The following is a 25,343-nucleotide window of genomic DNA, read 5'->3' as shown; positions in this document are numbered from 1 at the left end:
TTACGTCACTGGCTACGTTTTTCTCCGTTTACGGTGAAACAAAATGGCGAATAAGCGACCTTCAATGCACGTACAAGGACATAATGGCGCATGTCACATTTCTGAAACTATTATTTTGGATTTCTCCCTATATCCGCCCTTAAATCTGCATTTTTCGACATTATCTGAAAGATACCAAAGAACAACAACGAATTTTGATGAGAAACCTGGGTTACAGGAAAATTTTGACCAATAAATTAGATCATTAATATTTCTTCAAAATGGCGTCTGATTTGTCAGTTACGGCCATCTGGTCACATGAGCCACTCAGAGAGAGAGCTGCAGCTCAACAGTTATGAATGGCCCTCTGATTAAAATAGCACGTCACAATATGGTTTTATGCGTGATATTAGTTATTTTTCAATGATTCAATTTAGATATGAAATATTATTTGGCTACAGCGTTGCTTGATCTTTCACCTTTCACACACAACCCCAGGCTGTGACAGAACGGTGGCCTGTGAGGGCGGTAGTGCGCTGATTAGTGCGCGGTAGAGGAGTAGAAGAAGAAAGAAGAAGTAAACATGGCTGCCTCCATCAGACACATCGCGAAGACGTTGTGCGGTTTATCACCTTTACTTCATCCATTACGACATTATCAGGTATTGCATTTAATTGTACAATACGACTTATAAAGCGGGATTTATTGAGTATTTGGTTCCCACGAAGGTTGTTTTTTGGAGACAGAGAGCAGGCTGGAAGATGACTGGTGTTAACCTAGATAGAGGACGGTGTCGTGGTTTGCAAATTATCAGCTTAGTTACTGTATGTTTGAAAACGTGTGTGTGTGTGTGTGTGTGTTTGTTGGTGAAGCTTGTGCAAATTCTGTTTTTACTGTTTGATGTCAGGCATGTGGGGTGATGTTTACAGATTGTTTAGTGACAAACATGTACCAGGAAGTGATATTTTTCCCACAAACTTTATTGAAAATGTAAAAAAAAAAACTTACTTACGTAGACTCTCCTTTTTTCATAAGGCATCAATTTTTTTTATAAATTAAATCGACAAAGCTTTATATAACAGAAAATAAATACATATTGAATAAATAAAAATAAAAATAAAGGTAAACACAAATCCAAGGCACTTTATCTCATTGAGATTTGCAAGAGTGGATATGGTATTTGCCCAAAATGATAACTATGTTTAGATCTGACATTTTTGGGGGGGACGTTATCTTTGCATTAGATCATTAGTCCTTTATTAAAGGGGTGTTGTACCAGGAAGTGATTTTTTAAACTGACAGGATAGAAATGTAAACTTTGACATCAGCATCTGTGACACTTGAGCATGTGGCTGTTGTCCACATCCATAGCAGGGGGTTGTGATGCTGACTTTTTATTGTGCTTTCAGCCCTGCCTACGGAGGCTACCTGGAAGAACATACCCTCCTCCATTTCTACCCTCAAGCCACTCTTTCTGCAAAGAGGCTTCACTCGAGGATCAGGAGGCTGCTCAGGCTGTAGAGGCTCTGTCCCGCTACAAGGACGCACCCTGGGATTACCTGGAGAGTGAAGGTACAGGGGAAAAAGAAATTATCATCATCTTCAGCCCGCACATATAATAGGGTTTAACAGTGTCTTTCCCCCGACACAGAGTACATAGAGAAGTATGGATCCAGCTCAGTGTGGTCAGGTTACAGGAGGAACCACAAAGGAGGCATCCCCCCACAGAAGACCCGCAGGACCTGCATTGTAAATATATATTTTAACCCATCACAGATAATGAACAGTAGTTATAAAGCATCTGGTGTCACCTAAAGTAACATGAACATTGTTTCTGTTTCTGCAGAGAGGAGACAAGATATGTGGAAACCCCTGCCCGATATGTCGAGACCCCAACATTATTGTCCACCACCAGGTGGGTTATAGTCTCAGTCACTCTCATTATTTTTTATTTTATTTTAATGTTTATTTAACAGGGACGACACATACACCATTGCCACAAAAAATGGGAAAATGTGATGCGTATAAGGCCTATAGCTTCAGCTAATTTGCAGTCTTTGGTTTCATGGTCTCACTTCACAATATACACACGATACATTCTAGGTTTCTGTTATCAGGGCTCCAGACTGCTCCTAAATGGGGACACTTTCCCCTAAAATTTGAGACAGTGCAAGTACATTTTTCATCTACTTGCACATATGCAACCTGTAAATTTGCCATTTTTTTGTTTTTTAGCACTGGTTAAATGTGACAAGGACGACTCAAATAATCAGGAATCTGTCATTACAGGTGGCAGACCAATGTTTGAGTCTTATAAATGAAAAGGAAATGTGAATATTTGCAATGCTAGTTGATTTATGGTGTGCGCCCATAAATTTACTGCTTGCGCTCCTAAAATTAGTTGGGGGCCACTATCCTCCTAGTAATAAAAAGTTAGTCTGGAGCCCTGGTTATGCACCAGAGATAGGTTTTATTCCAACCCCACAGGCTCCCTGAACAGACCTGTGTGCAAAACCTAAAACATATTTGGTTGAATCCTCACTGAGGAAGGCCTAGGGCTGATATGTGTCCGTTTTGCTGCTGCTGTGTGCAATTAAAACAAGTGATATATACGTAATCATGAGTGCTGACTACTTTATTTGTTATTTGGATCCTCACTGAACCATGACAGACAAAGCAGCTCAGCTCTATCACAGACCACCCACCTAATGTTATTGAGCTTGTGTACAAAATGCTCATTGGCTGTGGCTCCAACCAGCCTCATGCAAATAACTTCATAAGGCTCAGTCACCTTTCTGTCTACTCATTCAGTGTGAATGTCATTAGCTGTCTGTCTGTAATTAACTGTTGCATCATGTTGTCTCTTTGTGTCTTTAATGAACACATAATCTTCTCTTGCAGAACGTGAAGTTACTTGAGCAGTTCGTCAGTCCCCACACTGGACTGGTGTACGATCCCACTCGGACCGGTAAGTCACAAATTGCTCAATCATCAATTAAAGTGGCTACGTCTCTCAGCTGTTCAGCAGGTGGCTCATGTTGTCATGGTTCTGTCCTCCAGGTGTGTGTATGAAACAGCAGAAGCAGCTCACCGAGGCCGTCAACATGGCTCGAGATCACGGTACGTAACAAAAACTCTCTGAACCCTCTGAACCATGACTTACATTCCTGTTTTTATTTTTGAAAAAAAAGAAAACCCTGAATATTTTGAGGGAACCTGCATTTAAAGTAACAGTGTAGCAGCAGAGCAGTTTCAAACACTGACAATTCATGGTTATTGACTCAGAAGCAGGATTCAATAGTAATGTCAAGAATTAGCCTAGAAATAACGGTCAATTTCATAGCAATGTCATGTTTTTCATAAAGGCAGAAAATTTCACATGCTTTGATTTTTTGGTGAAGGCTATAATTTTTCTCCACCGAGTCCTTCAACTGAATCGTTATTTCTGGGCTATTTCTACGCAATCAACCGTTACCTCTCGGCTATATTTCCCGATATTACTATGAAATTGATGTTTTTTTCTAGACATTATTACATAATTGTTATTTTGTGGCTATTTCTTGACATTACTATGAAATTGACCGTTATTTCTAGACATTATGACGCAATTAATTGTTATTTTGTGGCTATTTCTTGACATTATCATGTAATTAAAGGTCTGTAAATTAAAAGGGTTACTAAAGTTTACATTACATTGATCAATAATAAAGACCAGTATTTGGCAGTGAGCTTTACAAAACAAAACCATTCAAACACACAGCTTTGTATTTCTGATGTTAGGTCAGGTTTTGTGCACTTGCAGTTTTAGTTTATCCTCACCTGAAATACCTGGATCAGGCTCTGAGATAACAACCTGTAGCTATTAGCAACACCTACTGCTATCATCACTTTGTGCAGGATTATGGCCTTAAATTCATTATTAATGTGAAAGACAGTGATGTTGGTAGTGACGCATATGTGGTCAAAGTTCAGCTCTGACATATTAAGAAAACATCTGTCAAGAGTATTATGGTTGTTGCAGAGTCTACCTTTCCTCACTGATCTGAGTTAAATCTGTTTCAATCGCAGAAACGGTGAAGCGTCACTAACACCTCGTATTCTCTCTCAGGTTTTCTTCCCCTACAGACTCCATTCGTGGACTTTTCAGGAGAAGACTATTCCAACTCCCATGATGCAGTGGGACACACAAAACCCTCCCCATCCTTAACCTCTGGCGACACCTGGTACAACTGGTACAGGGAGGTGGTTCCCGATGAGGGAGAAGTCGCTAAGGTCAAGAAGACATACAAGGCTTATTTAAAGTGAAGAGACTGCTCCTACCCACACACAGAGCTGCTCCTGTCTCATGACCTCTGTGAATTTCCACCATGTTTTCATATCCCATGATTATACGTGTACAAATAAAATTACAAAATAAAAACCACATGATGAAAAATGGATTTTATTGTTTGGCTTCTGCAGATTTCGATCATAGATCATTTAGTCGGGGCATTTTATATTAGAATAACACTCCAGTATCCGTCCAGCTGCAACCAGTCCAGATGGAGCGCAGGTAGCTCATGATGGGATGGGGGTCGGGGGGGGGGGGTCTTGTCCTCTGAGTGAGTGCGTGATCAGGGGTTGACCTTGTTGACCATGGTCTCTCCCAGGGACTCCAGCACCTCGCGCTTGTAGTCGTCAAAGTCTCCGTCGATGGCGTTGATGGTGCGGTCCTCCACCACCCACAGGTGACACTGAGTCTCTGTGATGAGCCGGGCGTCGTGACTCACAATGATCACCGCTGCAACAACAAGCAACAGAGGGTTAATATTGTATTATTGTAATAGAATATACATCATAACATGAGCCTTGTTATGACATCTTTATGCATTTTAAATGGGGAAGTCACTGGCTGTAATTGAGTTGAGTGTTAGGATATTTACAAGGCAGACTGTCTATTTCTAATTTAAAAATGAATTGATTAAGGGGCAGGAAAAATAAGTTTGTTTTCTTCCCCCTGCTCCTTTCCATGCATAGAATATGTAAATTATAATCTATCATCATTTTGTCAAAAATGTACGAATTGAAAATGTCCATGCATGGAACAAATAAAAATGAACTGAAATAAAGTATTTAAATAGAAATAGAAAGTCTTCACAGTCCTATAACAAATAAATAAGAAACCCTATTAGAGTCACATCTGGATTTAAGTGCCTACTGCCTACATTTTGATAATATTATTTATGATCTTATTTAATGTCTTAAAAGAAGAGGACCCCAGGTAACTAGCCTGTCGTTTGTGCATCAGCTAATGGGGATTCTCAATAAACAATAGTGGAGTAAAGCTTTCAAAGCAGTTGCATTGAAAAGGGTTCATAACTTAAATCAGAGCTCAACGAGGCCCCTGCTGGTCAAAGTGAGGCATTTCATCCTCAGTCACTTACCTCCTTTGTATTCATTGATGGCCTCCGATAGAGCGTCGATCGACTCGATGTCCAGATTGTTGGTGGGTTCATCCTGTGAGACACAAGGACAGTTAGAGAGGATAAAAGGCTCCACTAGGATGATATAATCCTTATGTTTCTATAAACCACTGTTCTTGTTGATTTATTCTTGTTTTTATCATTTTGTGAAGGACTTACTATATAAACATTTAAAGCCCATTTTATTTTCAATTACCACGATATAAATCAAAATATGGCGTTTAAATGTTTTATAATGATCATATTCTGTTTGTATTAAAGTTGTCTACAGCGTCCCAACTTTTTTTTTTTTTTTGATCATGCTGTGACGTCCAGACCTGACATGTTTTCATACAAACATTAGGAAAATAAAAGTCTCACCAAGATCAGGACGTCAGGCTGACGACACGCCAGTTCAGCAAACACCACTCTGGCCTTCTGGCCGCCTGTCAGAGAGCAGATCCAGACTCAGCGTTAGGAAACCTCTCCTCCTCCTCCTCCTCCTCCTCCTCCACCACCACAGGTCACAGTAAATGTCCGACGGTTCGTGTTCTTACCGGAGAGTTTGGAGATCTGGATGGTGTGGGCGTGGCTCTCCAGGCCGAAGCGACCCAGACACTTCCTGCCGTCCTGGTAGGGCAGGTTGAAGTTCCTCATCAGGTACTCGGTGGCCGTCTCCTCCATGTTGAGCTGATCGGCGTACTGCTGGTTGAAGAAGCCCACTTTCTGCACAACGGACACAACGGACACAACGTCAGGTCACAACTGGTCTCACATCAGTGTGGACAGAGGAGTCTTTATTCTGACTCCTGTTTACTACTCTCTTCAGTTTTATAAATATATTTAATACATTTGAAAAAAAGAACTAAGTAAAAGTACAAACACCGTAACTGAAAATGACTTTGGTAAAAGTTAAAGTCACCCATAAGAAAATCACTTGAGTAAAAGTCTTAAAGTAGCTAACATTAAATGTACTTAAAGCAGAAGTAAGTGATATATTTGTGTTAATATAAGTCTTAAATAGTTATATCTTCCGACAGCAATCACTTACATAGAGTGTTTGGTCTGAAACACGGGTCTGTCAGTCCCTCTGCTCTGCTCTGAGTCGAGGAGAAAACATTTATCGTATCCTACAGTTTTTATCCAATGAGGAGAGAGAACGGCATGCAGGGCTGTGTGTGCAGCCAAGGGACGCCGTGAATGTGGCGACGTAGGGACGAGGACTGTTATGGTGCGTTCAAGGAAACTCGTATTTTTCCGACCGTGAAGTCGTACCAGTTCGAACTGGTACGAGTTCACGGGTCGGAAGTTACGAGTGGCCGTTATAGTGACTTTCACAGGTAAAACAGGTCGGAAAAACACGAGTGGGTTGCCTGGAACGCTACAAAGTCGTAAGTTGTGACTTGAAGCTGTAATTTACGATTTCAAAAGCCTGCCTGGAACGCAGCATTAGCGAAAACGACCAGACCACTTACTTCTGCTTTAAGTATCTTATGAAAAAATATACTCAAGTATCAAAAGTACAAGTAAAGTACAAAGTATTTTTATAGTTTGCATAAAAAGAAGCAAAACAACCAATAAGGGTTCTCCCCTTGTTCTCTTTATTTCACTTTCAGGTGAATGAAATAGATGTGGTATGATAAAACAAAAAAAAAAAACACCTGAGCAAACATGTAGAGTAAAAGTCCTGATTAAAAAAAAACTCAAGTAAAGTACAGATCGTCAAAAAAACTACGCAAGTAGTGTAATGAAGTACATCTACTGTACTTCGTTACTATCCACCTCTGCAGCTCGTTCATGTTTCATCTGGGCAACAATAATCACTTTAGCTGGTCACTTCTTTATTGATTCTCTTATTTCTAAAAAGCAACTAAACTATATTTATTTTTCAGCAATTATATACTCCAATTTATTTTTAATTTAATTAATTAAATTAATTTAAGTTTTATTCGTATTATGTGTGTTGAAAGGCACATATAAATTAAAATTTTTGCTGACGTCAAAAATTAACATTATAATTATTGTTCAGTCTCACTAGTTTCCACTACGGCTGCAAGATAAGCATAATAATATTGTGAATTGAGTCTTGATTTCAGCTTTTTTTTGCAGCAGCAGCAGCACGATTCTCCACAACATTAAATATTAAGACCAATGTTAGATGTGTTTTGTTACAGCAGATAAACTGAAATGGCAACAGTATCTTACTCACCAGACGATGGTTCTTCCTCATTTCACCTTTAGTCTGAAACACAAAAACACTCTGGTTAGCTTCTGTTGAGGTCTTTAACAGAGAGGTCTCAACCCTACATTGATGATCAATCTAAATGATGCAGATGTTTTTCTCCTGTAAATGTTGGAACAAAGACATACACATACAGTATGTGCACAAACACTTACAGGGTTTATCTTCCCAGTGAGCAGCAGCAGCAAGGTACTCTTCCCCACACCATTAGGTCCAACTATACAGACTAGAGGGGAGAGGACAGTGATGTCATCAGACGGTGGGACAGTGGGACAATGGTGCAGCATCAACAACACGGACGCTCTCTGAACATGTCACAGAGACATTTAACACGTGTGTCAGTCGGAGGAACTTCACTTACTCCTGGACTCCATGTCAATGCCAAAGTCCACGTTCTTGAAGAGAGGCTTCTGAGGGTCGTAGCAAAAGTCAACGGCTGTGCAGAGAAAGAAGAAACCAGAGTGTGTTCATTCATACAGAGACACTGAAGGATTCATGCTGTTTTAGTCAGCTGAGACTTCACACAGTTGGTTTAATGACACATGAGTGGAGCACCACCAACTGTTTATTTCGAGGTGCTTCATTTCTAATATTCAACGACATATTCTAAAACTATAGGGATTATGGCAATGGGCCAATTTGCCAAAATGTTAAACTATCCCTTTAATGCCAATAAATGGCTCTTATTTTTCTTCTTCTTCTTCATAAGGTGTCTGTGTATTAAACTATGTTTAGGCTCATACTATAAGAGTGGCATAAAATGATCAGAAAAAGGCGACTAAATTGTTAATCGAAATTATTTGTATGGCAATTAATCGTCAACTGGAAGTTCATGATTGTGCTACTATCAGTCCTACTATCAACACAAGCCGACCTGAATTAACCTACACTGGCTGTTGAACCGTAACAAATGAAGGTTGGACATGTTTATAAATCTGTATTTAGGTGTAACAGGAGTGGATATGTACCCATATCAAAAGCCCAATGTAAGTGGATCTGAGCAGGTTAGTTTCACTAGTGATGATAAACGCCACCACAGTGACCCATCGCTCAATCGATGGACAGAAGCTACTTCCCCATCGTGACTGAGGCTTCACATTGAGGCCCTGACCCTGAGCTGCACACGTTCTTCTTACTGTGGAGTCCCAGGATGGGAGGCGAGAGCGGCGGCGGGTTGGGGAAGGTGAACTTGACGGTGTACTCCTTGGGCCTCTTCAGCAGCTCAGTGGCGTCCTGGCTCTCCTCCTCCTGGGCTCCCTTCTTCTTGCCCTTCTGCTGCTTCCTGGTCAGAGCGTCTTTCGTCTGCTTCTCCTGAGAGGAAACATTCAGAGGGAAACCAACGTGAGCAGAGAGGACGGACGGATAGATAGACACAGCACAGGTCTTTAAAGTCAGAGATCTGATGGGTTCGTGGGCTGCGTGTCGTACTCACAGCCTGTTTGGTTGACTTGCCACCAGCCTTCAGCTCTTTGAGTTTCTTCTCCTGCTTGTCGTACTGTTTCTGCATCTCTTTCTGTTTCTGCACGTACATCTTCTTGAAGGTCACTTGAGGAAAAAGCAAAAGAAACAAAACACACAGAACGAATGAGTCCCTCAACTCAGACATGATGTCAGAGAACCATGCTGATGTTGCAATTGCTAACGGGCAAACGGATTGAGATTTTTACTCTTCAGGCCCTAAAGGTGGTCATTTTGCCCCTAAATGAAACAGGGCAAGTACATTTTTCATCTGGGGAGCCGTGTGGCACAGTGGGTTGAGCAGGCAGAGGCTACAGTCTTCACTGCAGTCAGAACCCGGTTCAAATCCCGAATCTCTGCCTCCCTATTCCCTGTCTCTCGCAACTATATTATCCAATGAAGGCAAAAAGCCCAAAAATATATTTAAAAAAAAATTCATCTGCCTGCATATGTGCAACCAGTCGGATAAATCTCTGCTTGACAACGGTCTGAGGACTGAAACGTTGCGCCCTTTTGTTTCATTATTAAAGTTTTTTTATTACAATTCAAAGGACAGTGGGCAGGCAACGTTTTTTTCCTTTTTTTTCTTTCTTCTATGTGCAACCAGTAAATTTGCTGTTGTTGTTTGTTTTGTTTGGGTTTTTTTAACACTGGTGAAATGTGGAAGAGGCAACTCAAAGAATCTGTTATCTGTCATTTAAAGTGGCAGGTGTGTGTGAGGATCATGAATGAAAAGGAAACGTGAATATTTGCTTTGCAAGTTGATTTAAGGTGTGAAACCTTAACTTTTCTGCTTGCGCTCCTAAAATTTGTAGTTCGGGTCCACTGTGCCCCTATTAAAAAATGTTAGTCTGGAGCTCGGCTCTTTTTTTTATGTCTATTGGTCACTTTCAGAGCCTCAAACTTTTGTTCTGGGCTGTTTTCAGCTTCACAACATCACAAATCTGAAGGACCCTGGTCTGAGTGGACACTCACAGTAGTTCCCTCTGTAGTAGTAGAGTTTCTGGTTGTCTAAGTGGATGATGTCCGTACACACGTCGTCCAGGAAACTCTGGTCGTGAGAGACTATGAGGAGAGTCTTCTTCCAGCCCTGAAGGTAGCTGGAGGCAGGAGAAAGAAACAGATCTCCTGTTAGTGATGTATTCACACATGTAGACCCTTTCAGAGAGTATAAACAAAGACAGGTGTGGCTCATTAGAAAACGCTCTGCTACACTAAATGGAATGGAGCCTTAATTAGTATCCTTGGTAACACCTGTATTTGTTTACACTCTCTGAAAAGGTCTATACACACACACAGACATGAAAGGGTTAATGGATGTGCGTTAGATTCAATAAAAAGCTTTGTTACTTGTTGAGCCAGATGACGGCGTTCAGGTCCAGGTGGTTTGTGGGCTCGTCCAGCATCAGCAGCGTGGGCTCCATGAACAGAGCTCTGTGTGTGCAGATGGGAACAGTGAGAGTCAGGTGAAAGGTCAAAGGTCAAATCTGATCCAGGGTGAAGTCTGGTGGCGGCGGCGGTGACGGTGGTTTTACCTGGCGAGGGAGACTCTCATCCTCCACCCTCCTGAAAACCTCTTGGTGGGTCTGTTCTGCATCTCAGGAGTGAAAGACAAACCAGCCAGGATCCTTCTGGCTTTGGCCTCAGCTGCTGCTGCTCCGATGGCCCGCAGCTCCTCATAGACCTGAGGAGGAGGAGGAGGAGGAGGAGGAGGAGGAGGAGAAAGAGGAGGAGAAAGAGGAGAAAGAGGAGGAAGACTCAGTACATGACCTTGTACCTGTTTACAGTCTGTGTGTGTGTGAATTAGACAACAGCGTTTCCATCAGGCTGTCAACATGTTTCTTTCTGTAAAGTTATAAACGGAGGTGATCTAGATGTCCCTCCTCTTCCATCGTCGTTCCCGTGACAACATGAAATCTATAATCTCTTCAGTGTGTGCTGGTTCTGACTCGAGGCCTCCTACTAGAGCTCTGCATTTCAACCTGAGCCCAACTCATTTGCGTCCCTCTGGCTTGGCATCAGGCCTGTTTAATTAAGCTTCTCCAATTTATGTTTTTGATGTCTACCAGTTATAATAAACTAAATTTGGTGATGGTAAAACAAAGATTATTGACTGGAGAAATAAGAAAGGCCCTGTTTGGTGGTGAAGCCTTAATTTTTGATGCATAGAGAAAAGTAAGACACCCTGCATGTTTTTTAATATATACGTAATATATTTTTTTGTTTTTATCTCAGTTTGTTTTTCTGCACGCCGATGCAAGCTGCAGCCTCGGCTTGTCACGAATGCCCATTTACTGTGGTGGTGATACTTTTTTATTAACTGTTTTAAATCTATGAAGCTCAAGTGTTGATTTGAGAGGCTAAATTGATCAAGTCACTCAATAAAGACAGATGTAAAAGACAATAAATGCTTCAAACTTAATAACGAATCAGAAATATCACTCACACAGCTGTGACTTAGCAGCATCAGTCATGTTACAAATAGTCTATTAAATTAAACCACGGCTCCAGATGTGTGACGACGGACCCTCACTCACCTTGTCCAGCCTCTCGGCCACGCTGTCCTCTCCCCTCTCCAGACGAGCCTGCAGCCGTCTCTCCTCGTCCAGGAGCTTCAGACGGCGGGTGTCTGCCTTCAGCACCGCCTGCACCGCCGGCGTGTCGTCAGCCACCACCTCTGAGAAAAAAAACACAAACACACAGTATGTTGACGTGACGATCAGCGACGGAGCGTCTCTCTTTTCTTTGGCTTTTCACACTACATACTGTAGGTTGGTGATTTTATGTGCACAGGTATTATCTGGGGTGGACAGTCTATTTATTTATTATGTTTTGTGTCTTTTATATTTAGTATTTTGTCTTTTTATGTTTTATGGTTTTTATTTAACTGTACAGAACTTTGGAAACATACATAAATATATAAATAAAATGGATTGGACTTACCCTGTTCACACAGCAGCACGTCGATGTTGGGGGGAATACTCAGAGCTCTGTTGGCTATGTGTTTCAGTAATGTGGTCTTTCCTTTGCTGAGAGACGACAACACACAGAGGACACATGTCAAATTTGTGCGTCCATTTCACCGGCTTCGTCATGATCCTACAAACTACCTGCAGTCTTGTTGCCACGGTCACATGTTCAATCACAACAAAATGCCATTAATCGCAGGAGAAGCTACATACACAGATTCTGTCTCACCTGTGTGTAATCGATGTAAATTCACAATAGATATTCTACAAAAAAAAAAAAAAAAAGATGCTCACCCATTTGGTCCAACCAAACCGTATCTTCTCCCGGCCACGATCAGAAGGTCGGCGTTGACGAAGAGCTCTTTGCCGTGAGCAGAGATGCTGAACCTCTCCAGCTGCGGCGCACAAAGCACAAAACAGATTTTTACTGACGGAGACCGTGAAGAACATTTCGACCGAGTCGCTGAGAGAGGACAGTGATCAGTATATCCAATAGGGGTGGAAGAAAAAATAGATTCACATAAGTATTGCAATATTTTTTTGACGATTTTAAATCAATTTTTTTTTTCAAAAATCGTTTTTTTTTTTTTTTTTTTTTTCCATATTGCGCAATGTGCATTTGTTCGCCTTTTTTACATACAGAGAGTCCAGGTTTTGAAAAGGGTTTAAGTTCACTTTATAATGGAGTATGTTCATTTAATTTATAGGCTCCTACAGTGTTTGTGTGCAGATAAATGTTAAAATGTAGCAGTTTACCTCAGTCTATATCTCATTTTGTCAGAACAGTTTCAGAAGCCTGTTTTTTTCTATACTCTTTTATTTTTGCCTCTTTTATGCAGTCCAGGCTTTTGAAAAGAGAGTAAACATATATATTGCTGCTGAATAAATCTTAAAAACTGACTTACATGTGATGTGTATTTTTTGGGGAAATATGGTTCCTGGAATAGTCTGTAGACAATCATAATCATTCAACTGTTTCACTGGTGTTGAAAATGCAGACTAAAAATCGAGAAAATAGCAATTTAAATCGAATCGGCATCCAAAAAAATGTAGAAAATCGAATCGGGAGAAAAGCATATCATCCCAGCCCCAACACCAACCTTAATATCCGAGGCGTTCTCCAGCATGGCCTGTCTGGACGACATCTCGGCCTGGGAGATGGAGAAGTCTCCCTCCAGGGCGCTCTGAGCACGAACACTGGCCACCTGACGTTCGTACTCCAACTGCAACGACACAAACCGACACAGAGCCTCGATGAGACGTGACTGACCGCCACAACACAGTGAGAGAATGAATCCATTCACAAGTTACTTCCAATCTGTTTCCAAACTGTATTTCAGTTCAATTCCCAGATTCATAATTTCAACACTAGGACAGCAAATAATCTTCATCCCACTTTTTTCCAAGTCTACTTTCTCTCAGTATTTAGAGGTCCGTACTTTTGGAATTCATTACCAATTCACCTTAGAAACTGCACAAGCATAAATTCATTTAAGAAACAAATAATTCACTTTCTATTGGCCCAGTTGAGCAACGCATAATCCACATATTTTCTTTACATCACCACACAATATTGCTTTTCTCTCTCTTTCTCTTTTCTAATTGTTTTATGTTGTTCTTCACATTACTGTAAATTAAATTTATGTTGAATGTTTATCTATAGGAGGACCACTTGACAAGCCCTTAGGGTTATTTTTTTTTTGATTTCTCCTGCACATTTGCTTTATACTTTGTATGTTTTTTGTTGTTGTTGTTCCACTTTTTAATATGCTGTTTAATATATCTTTCATGTGCTAATAAAAAATACAAAAATACAAAATACAAAGAGTTGCTCATCAGAAAAAGTCTGCATCTCTTAACCTGTTTCTTCTTCTTCTTCTTCTCCTTCTTGCTGAGGTTGGCGAACGGGTCGTCGTCCTGCTGCTTGGCCTGCTCCGCGATGACGTCCTCGGCGCTCTGGAAACAAGAGGAGGAGACGAGTTAACGCAACGATCCAGGACACAGAGAGAGAGAGAGAGAGAAAGGAGAGAAGTGTAAGGAGCAACCTTACCAACATCATGTCTCCTTGGTCGCTGTCCTCCGCCTCCTCTTCGTCCTCGCTGCGCGGTCGCTCCGGTTTTCCTTTCTGCACAGACACACAGTTCAGTCACGTCACTCAGTACGTTTACATGCACAGCTTCATCGAGCTAGGCTCAAAATTCAATTTTGCCGTCTAATCGGACTTCTGTCCTTGTCCCAGTTTACATGCAACTGAGAAAATCTAATAACTGACGGGAACGTGTCCTCCCCCTCAACACCAGGTGGCGGTGATGCGTCGTTTCAGCGGGTTAATACGGCGCCTTCTCCTGTTGACCTATGGGCTCTATGCACAGCTCCACTACTTCCTGAACTTAAGGCTGCTCTTTTATTTCCTGTCTTACATTATTGGACAAACTGATTAATCCAGGTGTGTCTGGCCATTGTGATGATTCAGACACACCGGGATTAATCAGTTTGTCCAATAATGTAAGACAGGAAATAAAAGAGCAGCCTTAAGTTCAGGAAGTAGTGGAGCTGTGCATAGAGCCCATTAGCCAGACGGCAGACCGGCGTTTTCGAACAACAGCGAGATGGTTGATCGTACGGCTTTGTTCATCTCGTACGTAATGTGCGCGTTACTTGTTGTGCAGATAAGGTGCACGCTATCCCTCGTGGTCATGGTGATTTCTAGAGGCAGATGAGAATGCCGTAACGCTACAACAGCTTCTGAGACCGGATTTCTTGGATGTTTTTGTTCCGGGGTCTTACACCAGCACGGGGGGTGTGGAGCATGCGTTGTCTAGTTATACTCTGGTTAATACATTATTAATATTAATATATTAGTCGGATGGTTTATATGCACTCAGTTGTCCAGTTATAGTCGGATTAAGGCAATAATTTGGTTTTCTCAAGTGTCATGTAAACGTACTGACTGTTACCGGCAAGAAGCTGAAAGTCAGGTCAAAACAAAACAACGAACAAACTCTCACCTTTTGTTGCTCTTTCTTTCCCTTCTTCGGCTTCTCATCGTTGTCTGGTGACTAGAAGAACATTTGTTTTCAATTAAAAGATGGTAAAAAAGAATACGTATGTTATACATGTGTGTGTTAAAGTTATTAACACAAAAGTTTCCATCAAACCAGACAAATTTGATTTTTAACTTGTGGATTCATGAAGACTTGGATCTCACCTTGGGCTTGGGCTCTGCCTTCTTGCTCTTCTTCGTAGTCTTCTCCTCCTCTTCCTCCACCTCCTCTTCCTCCTCCTCTTCCTCTTCCTCTTCCTCTACCTCTTCCTGATAATTACAAACACACGTGTCACTGTAAAGTTTGCAGCTTCTCTGAAATCAGCCTGGAGACCGATGGAGTTAGACGAGTCTGTGCTCCACACAGACGGGTTAGTACGTGGATTTATGAGTGGATGGAAGATGTAGACAACGGATGAAATAGGAAGGAAAACAAATTTCCGGCTCCCACCTTCTTGGGTTTAGGTTTTTCTCTTCTCTTCTCGGCCTTTTTAAACTCCTGTACCAAAGACGCACAAACATGTAGACACAGACCCACAGCTTTAACACAATCTAGGTTCATCATCACTTTTGCGGCACATTCAGCGAAAAACACCACGACAAACCTTAAAGGCACCACATCACATCTGACAGTTTATCTAAGTATTTTGATTTATTTCTCAGCTTACACTTCACCGAGGTGATCTTTAATTTATGTCTGAAGATCCTTCATGTTTACATCTTCTCTTGTTTGACTTTCTTCATGCATCATACACAGAAACAACAACAGCAGCAGCAGCTAGACTTCAAGACTAATTTCTTCTATATGCAAAGTCTTTAATCTGTTACTGTATTGTAGGAGGCTCATGGGATGTCTTGGTTTCCCCATAGACTGTAAAAAGAATGGACGTAGCGTCCGTGACGTCACCCATTGGTTTTGGGGAGTCGTTTTTGTGACTCAAATATGGCGGCCTGAACAGCGCCATGTTGGATTGGCCGGCCGAGTTCCCGCCCACTGGCCTCGAAGCAGCTGTCCACGGAGCTGCTCGGACCTGTCACTCAACGTTTCCGCGCCCTGATTGGCCAGAATTTTAACCTAATAACAGTAAAACTATAGAGTTAAAAAAAAATTCACCCCCCTCAGAGTGTGTGCGGGGGTAGAAACTATCGATTGAGACGAAAAAACGTTCTGACACCAGGCTTTTAACATGTTTACTGAGGATGTAAAGTCGGCGATTTTAACATGGGGGTCTATGGGGAATGCTCCCTTCTGACACCAGCCCCCAGAGGAATCCGAGGGGATTGCAGTTTTTTGAACGCGGAAGTGAGCTTCACTTCTCAGACCGACAACTGCCCCCTTGGGTTTCCCTCATCAAACTCATCAAATACACAATCCAACAACTCTAAAATGCTCTGGTGGACAAGTTGTGACCTGCACATTCACCACGCTATGAGATAATAACAGAACGTTACGAGACAGAGTTGTTTTAGAGGTAAATTCATGCAAAATCGCTGATGTGTGTTCCTGTCGGGGGCAGTTTTTCATTAAGCAGTCTCTGCATTTACCTCTACAACAACTCTGTCTGGTAACGCTCTGTTATTATCTCATAGCGTGGTGAATGTGCAGGTCACAACTTGTCCACCAGAGCATTTTGGAGTTGTTGGATTTTGTATTTGTTGAGTTTGATGAGGGAAACCAAGAAATCCCATTAGCCTCCGTAGCGTAGCTCTGAGCAGCTCGCGGCTCTGCTCCACCGTTCTAAAAATATCTTGCACCGACAATTAAAAGTAATGAACCTACTGCTAAGACTATAGGGATTATGGCAATGGGCCAATTTGCCAAAATGTTGAACTATCCCTTTAAAAAACTCATCACTGAAAGTGAGTTTGTTTTATAAATGTCCTTACGGTGCAACCAACTAACCTCCAAATCAAACACCAGAATAAAAACATCATTACATTTCTAACAGAAGCAGCTCAGCACAACACAACACTGTACCTTCTTCACTGGTTTCACCTCTTCTTCCTCCTCAGCATCCTCATCCTCATCACTCTGGAGAGCAGCAAAGATGTTTCCACCCTGAAAGACACAAGAGGCGACGTCACAACCTCCAAACAAACCAGTAATTCAGATTGAAGAGAGATAGTGAACGATCTTTCTTCAAGTAAAATGCTCCAGAGTGAATTACATGTGAGGAGTAGAGGTGAAGCAGAGTAACAAACAAACCTTATTCTTCTTGTTTCCTTTACTGGGAGCCACGACTGTGGAAAAGAGACACATTGAACAATGAGACGACACGGAGCGGATCAACAGACACTGAGCTGTGAGCGTCGGTCTGGGCGTGTTGTACCTGGCTCGTCCTCCTCCTCGTCGCTCGCTTGGACCGAGAGCTTCTTCAGCTTTTCCATGACGTCGTTGTCATCGTCATCCTCGTTTGCATCTCCACCTTTTCCTTTCCGCCGGTCTTTCTTCTTTTTCTGAGGCTGTAAGGCGAGAGAGGTTATGGTAGTTAGTCCGGCTCTGTGTGGAGTCAGGATGAACAACCAGAAGAGTTGAGGTTTACCTGTTTTCCGTGTGTCTCTTTCACAGCCTCTTGTTCCGGCTCAGGTTTGCTGTCTGTGGCGAGCTCCTCGAAGAACTGGAGAGAAACATCCACACGACACAAAATCCAGTGAGATATGTTGCGTCACAAACTCAGGTATCAACTCATCAAAAGAGCCACAGGCAGTTTAAGTACTCACACTCTTCTTCCCCTTTTTGTCTTTCTTGCCCTTCTTCACAGTTTTCTCTGCTGGAAAAAAAAAAGCAGTGGAAAACATCAGCTCATCAGCTCTTTGCACCATCATCACACTGAACCTGAAATTAAACAGTGACCTAGTACTGAGCTATTTATGTCCTTTTATTTCCTAAAATATGAGTTTAAAAACCAGACTATCATCAGGATAAAACAACTGGACTGTTCCAAGATTTTGCATAATATAGACCAGGTCCTGTTTAGTCTAATAGCAATAGACACACGAGGCTGCAAGAAGCAATGTCACTCACACACACACACAGACACACACTTTGAGTTTGACTTTTATTGTCCCCCAGTTTGACAAATAAAAACCAACAACAGCAATAGATACCACAACACAAAACAATACACAGAAACAGCAAAAAAACAACACTTCCCATCCACTCTCATACATAAACAGCTCTTCTCTCTACACCCAGTGGAGCTAAATGTTCGTTGTGTGGATGTGTGAAGTCGCTCTGCTATTGAAATAATGTCCCTGTTCGTTGTCGAGTTCAGTGAGGTTGGGTGTGGGAAGAAGAACTACTATCTTTGCAGCAGTGTTGGTTACCTTTGAGAGTTTGGTCCGGTTCTTGACAGAGAGCATGTTGAAATGAAAACAGTTGGATGTTTTTAAAACTTATTTCAAGGCGGCGCTCACTCTTTTACCTCTGAAAACCTACATCAACACAACACTTTGATTTGAAATCTGTTCTTAATTGTTTTTCATTTTTTGATGGTGCTTGATTATGCAACCAGTGTTGATGCATTATTTGCACATTAGGCATTTAAACAATTTTAAAGGTCTAGTGTTTAAAATGAGGGGAGAACAGTGACATCTAGCATTTTGATTCTATTATTTATCCATTAAATAATTCTATTGTTTATTTTCCATTCTGTACAAACATAGCGGCGCAAGATGGCGACACTCTCTAAGCAACACCCTTGCTATATGTATAAATAAGAGAAGAATTATACGGCTATGAAAACCAAACAGATTATACACTTGTACAAATATATTCATTGGTAGTATATTCAGAATTTGCCAATAAACCTTAACAAATATTACACACTGGACCTTTAAAGAATGACTACGATGCCTGTGTCGATAAATATTGCTTTTATATTTATCTATGCATTTATTAATGTGTTTATTTTTCTGTTGAATTGTATTACAAACTCAAGTCCAAATGTTTTTGTTTTAAGTTCAGTAGTGCTGCACAGTGTTTCCAAAAGCAAACTAGTAACAATGCTAAACAATCACTGTCTCAACATTGATCAAAATAACTAATCATGATTTAGATTTTTGCCATTATTGATCAGCCCTACAATGATTAAGAGGTACAGGGGCCGAGTCTTGGCTTTAATTTGAGGACTGAACGCCTCAGGAGGGAACATCTGGTGCGTCTGCATAGTACACCGCACAGCTGGACTTGTGTGACTGACACACACACTCCACCTCTGTTGTAGGCAGCTATAGAAAGAGGTGCTGGTTCATCTCTGCTCACACAATGGGGACATCGTCCACCCTGCAGCTGCTCATTAACCCCAGTCAGCACTTTCTACCTGAAAGTCCGCCAGCGAAACCAGCACCTGATATTAATTTTAATGTCAAAAAAACTGAGACTGAACCTACAACTTTGACAACATATGTCACTAACACACAACAGTAGTGATTGTTATTATTCTTTATATCAATCTTTTATTGTTGTTTTATCTCTTTTCTCTCTTTAAATGTTCTTATGCTCTTTTAATGTTCCTTCTTTAATGTTCCCTGTTAAAAGGGTTTTCCTCCCTGTTAAAAGGTTTTCCATGGGGTTTTTCTTCAGCCGATGTGAGGGTCTAAGGGCAGAGGATGTTGTTATGATGTCATGTGAAGCAAACTGTTTGTAAAAACGGGCTATGGCCTTGCCTTTTATTGTGAAACACCTTGAGCTGCAATAATTGTATGAAATGTGCTATAAAAGTAAAATTACTATTATTCTTATAGGCTGAAACTGAGGTAGTCCCATAAAAACAAACCTCAATCTATAGTTAAACATCATCATGCGTGTTGATATATTCAGGTAGATTTCACCAAGTTGCATCATCTTTAGATTACATATCCACTGCCTCCTCATGGTGACATGTGAATACCGGTAATAAAGAAAACAAGTAGGGGCCTTTATCTATTTATCCAGTTTATTAATTAACCTTGAATTCTGATGGAAACAGATGAGGTTATAGTTTTTACTGTTTCCTTCAATCTAACGCCAATGGATCAGAGGATGAGCTGGACTGAACAGAGAGATAAAGTATAGCGACTGACAGTGCAGTTCATGGTGGAAACAGGAGGATTTTGACCTCTCTCTCTCTGACACCTTTAATAAAAACCTGCTGTTTCTGTTTCTGTTTCTGCTGCTGCCAGATTAACGCTATTAGCTGTGACGCTGCTAGCTAGCTGTTAGCTGTTAGCTGTTAGCTCCCGTTAGCTTCAGCAGAAACAGTCACGTTGTTTCTCACCAGCTGCCGGCGCCGCTTCATCGTCCACCCACTCCGGCTCCTCTCTCGCCTTCCGGGGCATTTTGTCGCTTCAACTGGGGCTTTTACGGACAAAAACGACGTAGCAGAAACTTTATTGTGTCCTTTTTTTCCCCCCCCTGTTGTTTCTTCTATCTAGGCAGGTTTATCAGCCGCACACACATGTCATGCGGCCCAGCAGCAGCAGCAGCAGCGACGTGATGATGCAGATAGATGAAGCCGGTCGCCAACCAAGTTTCTTCTTCCTCCTTTCTCTGTGTGTTTCCCCGTTAGAGACGTAGCGCCGCCGGCCGGTCACAGTCTGAACTGTCACGACAGCACATGGCATCATGCAACCTACTACAACCACTCATTACTGGAGTATAAACGAATTACGGTAGCCTATTATCAATAAAAGCAATGCAATAATAGTAAAGGGCTCTAGCTCCACTAGCTACTTCCTGAACTTAAGGAAGCTCCTTTATTTCCTGTCTTACATTATTGGTGTGTCTGGCCATTGTGACAACTTAGACACAATTAGCCTAGTTATTAATTAATTAGTTTGTCCAATAATGTAAGACAGGAAATAAAGGAGCTGCCTGTAGTGGAGCTGTGCATAGAGCCAATTAGACAAACAACAACAACAACAAAGAGAACAGGGAGGCTATACTACTACTACTACTACTATTATCTGTATCCATGGGTGCAGATCCCAGGGGGGACGGGGGGGACATGTCCCCCCCAATTTCTGAAAAACATGAATTGTCCCCCCCCAATAAAAATACCCCAAACTATTCAAAATTTAACAAATGTATTTTCAGACTTCACATTCTTCACATCTAAAAATAAATTACCATTGAAATGGTGGAACAAATAATGTTTGACAAAAATATTTCTGACTCCACATCCCATCTCTGGTCTCCTCCACTATGATGCAAATTAATAGGTAGTTTCTTACACAGACGCTGATGACATCAGCAGGCTTTAAAAAACAACCCCCTCAATCTTAGGGCTTCATATTTTGATATTCATCCATATCAATTAATCATGCATAAAGTTCCATACACTGGGAGAAAAGGAAGATGGTGAGAAGAATTGGGGATCTGGGAGGGTCGGTGGGAGGTGAAAGATAAGAACGTGAGTAGACATTACATGTCCGAGACCCTTTGAATTATAATTTACTAATTTAACAGCAGTGATACTCACTGTTGGCTGTTGATGACAAATAAACAAGAAAGGTAAGAACAATAAATGATTCCCTGTGCTGTACTTGAATGATATGCCGAGCCTCTGCGGAGTTGTGATTTATGGCGGCATTTATGAGTTGCATGGGGAAAAAAAAAAAAAAATCTCTTTTGTGTCCCCCCCAATCCTGGCATCGGATCTGCACCCCTGTCTGTATCCCATTTAGCTTTATTTTACTTGTGTGTTTATTGTACAGCCCTTTCGACAACTTGGGTTGTATTTTTAAATGTGCTATATAAATAAATATGTAGGCCTATTGTATGAAACTTCACAATAATTTAATGGGCAGTAGAACGTAGGCCAGCAAGTCAGACTGTATTATTCAGACTAAGGGTCACTTGCTGGAGGTAGGATGATATCAGGTGGTACAACGTCTGGGAATGAAATAATGAATGAGTGTTGTCTAAGCAACATGAACTTCCAGTTCCTTTAAAACTACATTTGACATACCTAGATGTGAGATGCAAACAGTGCTAATGTAGGCTACAGTCTTGAGGTTCTTGTATTTGACTTGAGTAGGCTTCTTTTTCTGCGCCTTTATGCTTTCTTTCTTCACATTATAGATGGAAATATTGGACTTTTTACACGACTACAGCAACAGATATTCTCCTGTTGCAGATTAAGACAACTCCCAACTCCCTGCTCTGAAACACAGTGAACTCCACGCTGTGTTTCTTTGTTCCATCCCCTCTAGATCTACAGTTTGAAGATGGGTGGAACCAACATGTGGTGAAGAGGAGGAGCTGACAGGCCCCGTTCACTGCAGAAACACATGTTGTTTAGATCAGAGCTCAAACTAGTTCCTGTAAAGAGGAGGTGAAACTCAGACAGTCGTCTTCTCTGAGAGGTGAAATGGCGCAGAAAGGAGTTCATCTGGACCAGGAGACCTTCTCTTGTTCAATCTGTCTGGATCTACTGAAGGATCCAGTGACTATTCCCTGTGGACATACCTACTGCTTCAACTGTATTAAAACCCACTGGGATGGAGAGGATGGGAGGAAAATCTACAGCTGCCCTCAATGTAGGCAGACATTCACACTGAGGCCGGTCCTGGTGAAAAACACCATGTTAGCAGCTTTAGTGGAGGAGCTGAAGAAGACTGGACTCCAAGCTGCTCCTCCTGCTGATCACTGCCATGCTGGACCTGAAGATGTGGCCTGTGATGTTTGCACTGGGAGGAAACTCAAAGCTGTCAAGTCCTGTCTGCAATGTCTGGTCTCTTATTGTGAGAAACACCTGCAGCCTCATTATGATGTAGCTCAGTTCAAGAAACACAAGTTGGTGGAGCCAACCAAGAAGCTCCAGGAGAACATCTGCTCTCGTCACGATGAGGTGATGAAGATGTTCTGCCGCACTGATCAGCAGTGTATCTGTTATCTCTGCTCTGTGGATGAACATAAAGGCCACGACACAGTCTCAGCTGCAGCAGAAAGGACTGAGAGGCAGAGAGACCTGGAGCTGAGTCGACAAAAAATCCAGCAGAGAATCCGGGACAGAGAGAAAGATGTGAAGGTGCTTCAACAGGAGGTGGAGGCCATCAATGGCTCTGCTGATAAAGCAGTGGAGGACAGTGAGAAGACCTTCACTCAGTTGATCCGTCTCATGGAAAAAAGAAGCTCTGAGCTGAAGCAGCAGATCAGATCCCAGCAGGAAACTCAAGTGAGTGGAGTCAAAGAGCTTGAGAAGAAGCTGGAGCAGGAGATCACTGAGATGAAGAGGAAAGACGCTGAGCTGAAGCTGCTGTCACACACAGAGGATCACACCCAGTTTCTACACAACTACCCCTCACTGTCAGCGCTCAGTCCATCTACACACTCATCCAGCATCAATATCCGTCCTCTCAGACACTTTGAGGATGTGACAGCAGCTGTGTCAGAGCTCAGAGATAAACTACAGGACCTTCTGAGAGACACGAGGACAAACAACTCACTGACAGAGACTCAAGTGGATGTTTTACTGTCACCACCACCACCAGAGCCCAGGACCAGAGCTGACTTCTTAAGATATTCACAGGAAATCACACTGGATCCAAACACAGCAAACACAGAACTATTATTATCTGAAGGAAACAGAAAAATATCACGAGTTCAACCACAGTCTTATTCTCGTCACCCAGACAGATTCACTGACTGGTATCAGGTCCTGAGTAGAGAGAGTCTGACTGGACGTTGTTACTGGGAGGTGGAGTGGAGAGGAGGAGGAGTTTATGTAGCAGTTGCATACAAGAATATCAGCAGAGGAGGGTTTTTGCATGAATGTGGATTTGGATTCAATGACAAATCTTGGGCGTTACGTTGTCATAAAAACAGTCTCTCAGTTTGGTTCAACAACATCCAGACTCCAGTCTCAGGTCCTTGGTCCTCCAGACTAGGAGTGTACCTGGATCACAGTGCAGGTATTCTGTCCTTCTACAGCGTCTCTGAAACCATGACTCTCCTCCACAGAGTCCAGACCACATTCACTCAGCCTCTACATGCTGGATTTTGTCTTTACTGGTGTAATGGAGACACAGCAGAGTTGTGTAAACTCAAATAGACAAAGATCATTGAAGGTCCAGTTGGTTAAAATCTGTATTTTAGTTCGTCACTTTCTTTAGTCTCCATGTTTGTTGCTAAAAGCTCATTGCTGTTGTGTCTCTGCACTGCACAGAGATCACCTGTCAATCAAACAGTCAATCAATGTTTGTAAGATCACAGATCCATTCACTAATACGGTCTATGAGCTTCAATCTGCATATAGGTTACCATGATGATAATCAATTGCTGTACAATTACTAAGAGTCATTGAAAAGACTTTCAATCAATCTTTCGATCAATGTGTGAACAAACTGAAGCTTCACATCATCAATAAAACTGTTTTATCCAAAGAATCAATCAAATCTTTTCCTCTTCCTTATGTGGACACAGAATCAAATGGTGTTGATGATGAGCTAACAATCTGGACCTTATTTCTAGCATTTCTAGTGTCATTACGTGGTTCCGACGAAATACGATCCAGCTGAGAGCCGCGTACATGTATTATCTTTCTGCCTGCCTGCCTGTCTTCTTTCTTTCTTTCTGTCTGTCTGTCTGTCTGTCTGTCTGTCTGTCTTTATTTCTTTCTGTCTGTCTTTCTGCCTGTCTGTCTTTCTTTCTTTCTGTCTGTCTGTCTTTCTTTCTTTCTGCCTGCCTTTCTTTCTTTCTTTCTTTCTTTCTGTCTGTCTGCCTTTCTTTCTTTCTGTCTGTCTGTCTGTCTGTCTGTCTGTCTGTCTGTCTGTCTGTCTGTCTGTCTGTCTGTCTGTCTGTCTGTCTTTCTTTCTTTCTTTCTTTCTTTCCCTCTTCTTTCTTTTGGCAACCCTTTACAGTAATTTACAGGCCGTAAATTACGTGATAATGTCAATAGCCAAGAATTAACAATTAATTGTGTCATAATGTCTAGAAATAGCGTAGAAATAACACAATGTCAAGAGATATAGCCAAGAAATAATGGTCAAAGCAAGGACTTGGTGGAAAAACATGACATTACTATGAAATTGACCCCTTATTTACCACGCAATTAATTGTTATTTCTTGACATTATCATGAAATTAACAGCCTGAAAATTAAAGGGTTACCCTTTCTTTCTTTCTTTCTGACTGTCTTTCTTTCTGTCTGTCTGTCTGTCTGTCTGTCTTTCATTCTTTCTTTCTTTCTTATCTATCTATCTATCTATCTATCTATCTATCTATCTATC

The 25,343-nt window shown here is 41.6% G+C and overlaps 3 protein-coding genes across 11 annotated transcripts; 2 read left to right on the top strand and 1 right to left on the bottom strand.

Annotated features, from left to right (window-relative positions):
* Positions 1 to 466: 466 nt before the first annotated feature.
* mrps18b (mitochondrial ribosomal protein S18B) lies at positions 467 to 4,418 on the top strand. The gene is made up of 7 exons (XM_085791104.1): positions 467 to 640; positions 1,389 to 1,551; positions 1,631 to 1,728; positions 1,826 to 1,894; positions 2,881 to 2,947; positions 3,040 to 3,099; positions 4,088 to 4,418. Exons 1-7 carry the CDS (start codon positions 563 to 565, stop codon positions 4,282 to 4,284), a joined length of 732 nt encoding a protein of 243 aa, XP_085647230.1. The 5' UTR covers positions 467 to 562; the 3' UTR covers positions 4,285 to 4,418.
* Positions 4,405 to 20,640, bottom strand: abcf1 (ATP-binding cassette, sub-family F (GCN20), member 1). Of its 4 annotated transcripts, none has more exons than XM_085791096.1 (28): positions 20,391 to 20,640; positions 18,460 to 18,480; positions 17,854 to 17,900; positions 17,676 to 17,750; positions 17,463 to 17,595; positions 17,339 to 17,373; positions 17,111 to 17,191; positions 15,584 to 15,631; positions 15,298 to 15,402; positions 15,098 to 15,148; positions 14,140 to 14,214; positions 13,950 to 14,045; positions 13,190 to 13,312; positions 12,384 to 12,484; positions 12,064 to 12,149; positions 11,658 to 11,797; positions 10,656 to 10,804; positions 10,471 to 10,554; positions 10,096 to 10,220; positions 9,095 to 9,207; positions 8,799 to 8,973; positions 8,024 to 8,098; positions 7,818 to 7,888; positions 7,630 to 7,662; positions 5,978 to 6,146; positions 5,802 to 5,866; positions 5,403 to 5,475; positions 4,405 to 4,759 (listed from the first exon to the last, which is right to left on the bottom strand). In XM_085791096.1, exons 1-28 carry the CDS (start codon positions 20,449 to 20,451, stop codon positions 4,593 to 4,595), a joined length of 2,577 nt encoding a protein of 858 aa, XP_085647222.1. In that variant the 5' UTR covers positions 20,452 to 20,640; the 3' UTR covers positions 4,405 to 4,592. The 4 variants fall into 4 exon arrangements, with proteins under 4 accessions (XP_085647222.1, XP_085647223.1, XP_085647224.1 ...); XM_085791097.1 differs by having other exon boundaries at positions 15,298 to 15,390; XM_085791098.1 differs by lacking the exon at positions 18,460 to 18,480 and having other exon boundaries at positions 17,854 to 17,903.
* A 1,842-nt stretch (positions 20,641 to 22,482) lies between these two features.
* On the top strand, positions 22,483 to 24,295 carry LOC146978409 (tripartite motif-containing protein 16-like). Of its 6 annotated transcripts, none has more exons than XM_085790365.1 (2): positions 22,483 to 22,953; positions 23,569 to 24,295. In XM_085790365.1, exons 1-2 carry the CDS (start codon positions 22,485 to 22,487, stop codon positions 24,165 to 24,167), a joined length of 1,068 nt encoding a protein of 355 aa, XP_085646491.1. In that variant the 5' UTR covers positions 22,483 to 22,484; the 3' UTR covers positions 24,168 to 24,295. The 6 variants fall into 6 exon arrangements, with proteins under 6 accessions (XP_085646491.1, XP_085646490.1, XP_085646489.1 ...); XM_085790364.1 differs by having other exon boundaries at positions 22,483 to 22,983; XM_085790363.1 differs by having other exon boundaries at positions 22,483 to 23,028; positions 23,599 to 24,295.
* Positions 24,296 to 25,343: the final 1,048 nt, after the last annotated feature.

Source organism: Trachurus japonicus, chromosome 11 (genome assembly GCF_045865225.1).
Source record: "Trachurus japonicus isolate A0001 chromosome 11, Traja_1.0".
NCBI classification, from domain to species: Eukaryota; Metazoa; Chordata; class Actinopteri; order Carangiformes; family Carangidae; genus Trachurus; species Trachurus japonicus.
The sequence above is the reverse complement of the archived record's forward strand: the minus strand, read 5'-3'. Positions and strand labels throughout refer to the sequence as shown.

Coding starts and splice junctions, on each gene's coding strand:
- mrps18b (XM_085791104.1), top strand. CDS start 563: ATGGCTGCCTCCATCAGACACATCGCGAAGACGTTGTGCGGTTTATCA. Junction 1,729..1,825: donor AGACCCGCAGGACCTGCATT/GTAAATATATAT, acceptor CTGTTTCTGCAG/AGAGGAGACAAGATATGTGG. Junction 2,948..3,039: donor GTACGATCCCACTCGGACCG/GTAAGTCACAAA, acceptor TCTGTCCTCCAG/GTGTGTGTATGAAACAGCAG.
- abcf1 (XM_085791096.1), bottom strand. CDS start 20,451: ATGCCCCGGAAGGCGAGAGAGGAGCCGGAGTGGGTGGACGATGAAGCG. Junction 17,751..17,853: donor ACAAAAAGGGGAAGAAGAGT/GTGAGTACTTAA, acceptor GTTTCTCTCCAG/TTCTTCGAGGAGCTCGCCAC. Junction 15,632..17,110: donor AGGTGAAACCAGTGAAGAAG/GTACAGTGTTGT, acceptor TCTTTGGTACAG/GAGTTTAAAAAGGCCGAGAA.
- LOC146978409 (XM_085790360.1), top strand. CDS start 22,485: ATGGCGCAGAAAGGAGTTCATCTGGACCAGGAGACCTTCTCTTGTTCA.